Genomic DNA, 7,728 nt, shown 5'->3' on the forward strand with positions numbered 1-7,728 from the left:
GAAAGAGCCAAACTCTCTCACACCGCGCGCATACTGCTCGCCCTTGCGCGTTAATGTGTCGAGGGGGTACCTTGCTGCTCCATTAGAAAAGCCGGATCACATACGCCACCGCATCACTTTGCGGGCGGAGATTGGCCTGTCCTCATCTCTGTGACTCCTTCTTGTCTCAATCAGTCACTGCGTGGTCTTCATGGTTCTCAAACCACTGCACGGAGAGCCAGCCATGCAAGCAACTCGGGCATCCACTATCAGTGTGTTTGCAGACTGCAGCTTCCCGGCCGGCCTGCGGATAGGACCGGTGCCGGGCATCTTCAAACTAGGGAAATACGTTACTGATCGCAAAGAGGTCGTAACCAAGAGAAAGGTAAGCACAGTTTTTCTTATGGCATTAAATATGATTTATTCCTAATTTTTTCTATCTTCAAAAATTCGTTTTTTACAATTCTGCTTTTGCAGGATGATTTTTGCAGGCTTCCGAATTGAATTACAAACTAACGGAAGAAAAAATTGTCTACAGTGGCATTCTAATAAAGATGATCCTATTTGAATGACAAATCATTCCATTATACTCATTATCACTTTAAGGCCTATATTAATACTCATATTATTATTTATGTATAAGACTGATATGAATAATGGATGAATTTCGAAAACATTATTTTCTTTCTTAATGGCCTACATTTAATTATCAGGGCAGGTAAAGGAGACACAGTGATCTTTTTTTAAACATTTTGAACCAGACCTGTCAAAGTTCGTTGGGCTTTCGGTTATTAATTGGTTCGTGCTGTCAGGTTGGAAATAATTGAGTTATATTAGTGGGACGACTTGTCACTCTGTGCCTTTACTTAACCGCCCTAATAGGGCGACCTGGGTTGCTATGTGAGATTTCATTTCCTCGTCCACTTTAAATTTCACAGGCTAGTAGGCAAGTTATTCAAATTAACCATTTAATTTTAATGCACTCCGGCCATGGAAAGATGCTAAGGCATAGACCGCAGCCTCGAGGTATAGAATAAGAATATGGATAAGAAATGATAAAATATAGCCTATAGAAATGTATAGAACATCTAAAATAACATTCCTGCAACATATCGTTATTAATACAATATGGAACAAACCAGAAATTAAGGTTATTTCTATGTTCATTTAATGTTTATTCATTAATTTAACATATATTTTTTTTAATACAGGCTAATTGTTTATTGGTGAGTTTATGGTCCTTAACAAACCAATAGATAAGTACCCTACATTATAACTGCATTATAAATATAGGAAAAGGCCTACACCCTGCTGTCGTCGTTCGTGATTGATGCGGCTAAATGCATCGCCCTAGGCTTCATGTGATGCATCAGGTGCAATCTCCGTGTCAAATGTCACGCTTCAATCTTTAATTTGCTTGAACAGTTTAGAAACCCTTTGACACTTCTCAAATTCGTTTCCCATATCAACTCAATTATGTGTCATTCTCCCTGGTAAATTATCACCGCTGGTTAACATAGCGGATAAAGACGCATTAAACGCATTGGCACACCTATAGGTAGGCTATAGCCTATCATTTAGCCATTGGGCATAATAACAACAAACAATTCATTCACTATTTAATAAACCAATATTTCTAAAACTAAAGCCTTGACTGTGCTAAGCCTTATACGAAAAGAAACAAAGCTTTTTTTTCTCTCCAATTGCTGTCAAGCGTGACGTCACAATATCAAATATGAAACTCTGTTTATGATTTATTCATAAACTATTATAAACTGCGGCTGCCGGCCTTTTAGCGAGCTGTGATTTTATCGAATGTTAGGCCTTAGTAGCATCATTTCTAACGTTGAACCATCCATGTTGGTGTATCTAGATTCGGCTGCTGAGGGGGGAAATCGTGGATGAATCAGGTTGCCCTGTGCCAGACTGGATTGGGTGTATCCGGGCGGCCAGAAACAGTCAAGAACAGAACTTGGAGGCTGTCTCAGATCTACCTGGTGGGCAGGTCAGTACTGTGCTTTATTTGAAAATGCACAAAGCTCAAATCGTTTGATAAAAAATATTTAAAAAACTCAAGCTGAAACAGTTAGTTAGTTGCATGTATCTAACGTTGCTCTTTTACGTTAGATTTTCTATCGTGTGCTGACGGAGATCCCAGCAGGCGAGGAGCTGAGTGTGTGGTACTCCAACACTCTGGCTCAGTGGTACGACATCCCTACCACTGCCACTCCAACACACGACGAGAAAGGTAGGTAAGAACACTGTAGAATGACCCTGTAATGTAACCATACAGAACGATGAAAGAAGTAGCCAAAAATACATCATGGATATTTGTTTGCCGGCTAGTTCAACACGCTTATGCGTGATCGAAATCCACATGTATCATTATTTATTTTTTATTTAACGAGGCAAGTCAGTTAGGAACAAATTCTTATTTACAATGACGGCCTAGGAACAATGGGCTAACTGCCTTGTTCAGGGGCAGAACGACAGATTTGTACCTTGTCAGCTCGGGGGATTCCATCTAGCAACCTTTCGGTTACTGGCCCAACGCTCTAACAACTGTGCTATTGTCCAAACAAACGTTTTAATAGAAATGGATTAGACTACAGTATAGACCTGATGATGCTGCTTACTGGCATTGACATTTTGTGAGTTCCATCATTGCACAGTTAAGTGACTGTCCAAACCTTGGCGTCCAGCTATTATAATCAATTTCTGTGGAAAGGTTGTAGGCCTATATTTTCACGGTTGACAAATGTGCATCCCCAGAGCATACATTTCGATTCCGGGTTAATTTGATGGTTTTATTTACATGAAAAAGTTAAATGGTCTTGTTAACTAAATAGGCTTGATAGAATTTCATTGTAAACAATTCAATAATAACATTTAAATGTGTAAAACAGCCAGCAACAGGCCTAACCACCACCTACTAAGCTTAGTTGTGCTCGTGTAATAAACAGAAAATAACAATAATAATAATAATAACTTTCCCCCCCCCAAAATATTATCTGGATATTCAAACAGTGGCGTCGATGCCATGGGCTTGTAGGCTTGTCGAATTATAGCCTAATCACATGGTCACCAGCAAAATATTCCGGTTTTAATCAGATTACACCTAACGGATACCGCCTACTCAGGAAAATCCGATAACTGTGTTTAGATTAAATTATAATGCCTAGTCTAAATTCTTTCACAGATTTGCGATTTCATTCTGTATTATGTGTCATGTTTTGTGTGAACCCCAGGAAGAGTAGCTGCTGCTTTTGCAACAGATAATGGGGATCCTAATAAAATACCAAATACCAATACCGATCTACATTAAAAGGTTAAAATGTACTCTTAGAAAAAAAAGGTTTTGGATAGAACGAAAAAGAGTTCCATGGTTGCTGCATATATGGCACCCTTAAAGGATTCTATATAGAACCTTTAGGGGTGCCATATATGAAGCAAGCAATAGAACCCTATTTGGATCTATCAATAATATTTTTTTCTAAGAGTAATTACTCTGTCTGAGATGAATTGGTCATGATAAATGGAGGGCCTGACAATCATTTTCAAGATATAGCCTACCAAAATTATATTCGACTGTTACACTAATTACAGTGACAGGCACATGGAATAAACCCGGAATTTAAAAAGCAGGGATAGGCGTGTTTTAACAATCATCAAAGCAGACGATAGTAATTCATAGGGGGACAGAGGTTAACAAATGTCATCGCCTCATTAATATTCATGTACTCAAAAGCAAATGAATTAAAAAAAAGGTGCTTTACGGTAAATTAGCTTGCTACATACGGTATTGTTGCCTAATGAATGCTAACTTTTATGCGGGATGTTTATTGCCCTGATTTGTGGCGAAGCACTTTCTGCTGCTCTCCGTCCAATACACCGGGCGCTCCTTGACATACGCGTCCTATTATTTGGCGTTAACAGATGGGCCAGCCTTATTGTCTATGGCGATTTGCGATTTCAAGCAACAGCTGCTGTCACTTCTACGGGAAAGAGGACAGAGAAAGTCCCCCTATTCAACGTATTGGTTTCGGAGCGACAGATTGGACGGGGCGTTTGCTCTTTTGATGGCGATGATAAACAACAGCCCTATAAGGATTACAAAATCATTACATCTATATAATTGACCTCCCATTGTTCAACTTGTGTCATTGCTCACGTTTGATGAGGTGGATAGGGTTAATATACTCTGTCGCCTATTCAAAACATGAATCCCATCGGAAACGAGTAGATTCATCTCAAAGGATTTACCCAAAACATTTAAATAAGAAACGGTAAAGATGTGCGTGCATGTGGCACAAAATAACAGTACCGTTTGAGGTTACTCTAATAGGCCACTGGGAGCATCTGCAGATGGCACATCAGTCATAAAGCACCCGATAATAGGCTTCTACACTCACAAAGCAATAGATAGAAATGTGTAGTAACACAAATGTTCAAGATTGAAAGTGCTTTATTGACAGAAGAGGAAAGATTCAGGAGTATGGAGACCCATCGATATTAACCTCATGTCTCTCTGCTTCTCTACAGGTGAGGAACGCTACATTTGCTGGTACTGCTGGAGAATATTTAAATATCCCAACACACTCAAGGCCCACGTCCATTTCCACTGCGCTCTGAGCAACGGGCGGAGCTTTGTGAACAGCGAGCAGGCCAGGAGCACAGACAGCTTCAGCAGGTCACCCAAATCCGGGGACATTCCCTACACCTCCGCCTCGCCCAGGAACGGCCACAACACCTCCATCTCAGACTCTGTCAGACGGACCGTGTCGTCCTCACCTTTCCTCAACAAAGTTGGCGTATCAAAGAAACCCAGCTCTGAGGAGCAGGACAGAGCACTTGACATGAGCGTTACCTCGGCCAGAAACCACGGACATCTCATGGGCCTTGGCGCAACGTCTTCAATGTTGAGCAACATGGGGTTCCACCCAGGCGTGCGCTCTGCATTCAAGCCCATGGGCCAATCCAAGGTCCCCACGGCTGACGTCTACAGAGAGGAAACTAATGGGAAGCATAATGGACTAGGCTTCAGCAAACTCCTGGGGAACATGAAATCAACGCGAGCCTTGAATGAACCTTTGACCGGAAGCCATCCCTCCAAGTGCGTCCATCCATTAGATTCTACATCTCCCGTGGTCCCGTGCGCAAACCCCATTAGGGGTTTTCCGTTAATACCTAATTTTGAGGAGACATCGGCTTTCAAGCACGTGGAGAGCCGAATGCACTCTGGACTGTCCCCCTCGCGCTACTCTCAGATGTCCTCTGGATTCCATTTTGAGAGGTTTTCTCTGCCTCAGTTTGATGGCGTCAAGCCATATAATGGAGATTGCAATATCCCCCTCATGCCATTCACCGTGTACAATGGCGAGCTGCTTTATAGTTCACCATACTACCCACTGAAATTCCATTTTAGCAATCTCCTAAAATACCCGGAGACAATGTCCTACTTTGGCGCACCTGCACTCAACCAAGACCTGGGTTCAATAACCAACATTGACAGGGAGATAGCCATGCACACTCAACAGTTGTCTGAAATAGCCGTTGAAAAGAACCGAACCAGGCTCGACTCTATGCCCACTGCTAACACAGGCTCAGGGAAGCCCAAAAAGGGACACTTATGTCTTTACTGTGGTAAACTGTACTCTCGGAAATACGGACTCAAGATTCACATGAGAACTCACACAGGGTACAAACCATTGAAGTGCAAAGTTTGTTTTCGGCCCTTCGGTGACCCCAGCAACCTGAATAAGCACATCCGTCTCCACGCGGAGGGGAACACCCCGTACAGGTGCGAGTTCTGTGGCAAGGTGCTGGTGCGCCGGAGGGATTTGGAGCGTCATGTCAAATCAAGGCACCCTGGACAAACAATAAAAAAAGCTGAGGACAAAACCGAGGGCATATTCGAGGATCAAGAGCAAAAGAGCGACAATGACAGCGACGTTGACGTATGCTTCACCGATGACCAGAGCGACCAAGAATCCAGTAAAATAGATGATTAATTGAGATTTTGACACGTATAGGGCTATGGCAAAGACGGATCAATGTTTTGTGAAATGGTTACAGGTTACCTGTACATATTTCTGTGTAATTTATGATTTCCCCAAGGAGCGAAAGTTATTTATGTATGTTTTAAAGCTATTGAAAATGTAATTGTTTAAAAAATAATAATAATCAGATTAGGACTAGACAATTTTCAAATGACAGCTTTTTCTTTTACAACAATGTCCTATTCGTTTCAGATGGAACAAAGTATAGGCAGTATGATTTCAGAATTGTATAATATCACAGCTGATGATAATGAATTTATTTTTGTATATGCTAATTGGTAGCCAATATGTTCCCCAAATAGAGGTCTGCTGCACTGTAAAACACTTACTGCTATTTCTTTTCATTCATTTCAATTACAATTACTTAAATGTTGCACTTTCTTGCGAGGGCATTTAATTGTTTTTAGGGCAAAGTTGAAAAGGCTCAGCAAATATTTATAGCAGTTAGTAACAATCCATTATTTAAGGATCTTGTTTATAGTAAAAAAAATAACATCTGATTTAAACAGCATCATGTACAAATGTAAAAATATGATATTTCACTGTTCAGTGAAAAAGTGTTGTACGGTTGTTCATAAGTGATATTGTATATTGACAATATTTTCCTCTTGTTCATTGAGTTGTTCCTTTTTAATAAATGTAATTTAAAACTTTGAAATTGTTTGTCACTTGCTTGATTCAAATATATAGTCAATGCACAGAAAAAAATTCCCCTCACTTTTAACTGCCATGGTTAGTGCACCAATGAATAATTCGATATTCCACTTTTAGCCTACATTGTAGACAGGGTTATCAGGATGTAGTCTCTATATTTCCCGTGCAGTTAAAGATAAGATTATTTCAGTTTGAAGACGTTTTTCAAATGGAGTGTCCTCTGAATTCCTCTGAGGACGCTATCGCACCCGGACAAAACGCTTGACTGTGCGCATTACAGTAAACACGCAATATATCTCACCACTGTCGAGCTTGGTGTAGCCATTAAGGAGAATGATTGACTAGTCGACGAGGGTTGGGGCGTTTAAAAAGTATGCCTACCGGGTTCTAAATACAATAATAATTGTAAATACAATATTACATTTGATTAAAGAGGTTATATATATTATATCATCATCATCATCATCATCATCATCATCATCAAAATGGTCTACAACCAATTGTCTGATCCAACAAGTAAGAGATTCAACAAAATCCAGGTAAATTGAAAACAAACAAAAACGTGGGGTCTGCAACAAGTAGGCTTCGAAATACATACTAGATACATTTTATTTAAAAAAAAATAAAAAAATCGGAATTTCATTTAGAAAATAAATAAACATGGTCCGTTTCCAACACATTCATGAATTTCATACGAATTTGTGCTGCTGGAAATGAAATGAAATCAATCTCAATCTTGATAGAGAGCTAAACCTCCGACAACATGCACTAGTCACGAAATAAAGTCACATTCTCCTGATAGAGATAACGAACAGTTTTAACCGTGCAGTCAAAATGCTTCCTTCCTACATTGTGCGTAAAAGTGCAGTTTCAGGAAGGTGTCTTGTTCCGTGGAAAGAGCAGATATAATCTTAAAATAACAGCAGGTCAGATTTATGGCCTGTCGTAAAAAGAACATTTAAAAGGGCAAAATACGTTTATTTGGGTGAGAGAAAGGTGAGATCCAGAAAAAGGGTAGAACAAAAATATTGATGCA

The 7,728-nt window shown here is 40.1% G+C and overlaps 1 protein-coding gene across 1 annotated transcript; it reads left to right on the plus strand.

Annotated features, from left to right (window-relative positions):
- Positions 1–223: 223 nt before the first annotated feature.
- prdm13 (PR domain containing 13) lies at positions 224–5,990 on the plus strand. Its single transcript, XM_038976501.1, has 4 exons — positions 224–364; positions 1,853–1,984; positions 2,107–2,227; positions 4,522–5,990. Exons 1-4 carry the CDS (start codon positions 224–226, stop codon positions 5,988–5,990), a joined length of 1,863 nt encoding a protein of 620 aa, XP_038832429.1.
- Positions 5,991–7,728: the final 1,738 nt, after the last annotated feature.

The sequence above is a fragment of the Salvelinus namaycush genome, chromosome 37 (genome assembly GCF_016432855.1).
Source record: "Salvelinus namaycush isolate Seneca chromosome 37, SaNama_1.0, whole genome shotgun sequence".
In the NCBI taxonomy this organism is placed as follows: domain Eukaryota; kingdom Metazoa; phylum Chordata; class Actinopteri; order Salmoniformes; family Salmonidae; genus Salvelinus; species Salvelinus namaycush.

Bases quoted from the DNA above. Each gene is read 5' to 3' on its own strand.
- prdm13 (XM_038976501.1), top strand. From the start codon at position 224: ATGCAAGCAACTCGGGCATCCACTATCAGTGTGTTTGCAGACTGCAGC. The intron at 365-1,852 runs GTAAGCACAGTT...TGGTGTATCTAG, and splicing joins AGGTCGTAACCAAGAGAAAG to ATTCGGCTGCTGAGGGGGGA. The intron at 1,985-2,106 runs GTCAGTACTGTG...CTTTTACGTTAG, and splicing joins CAGATCTACCTGGTGGGCAG to ATTTTCTATCGTGTGCTGAC.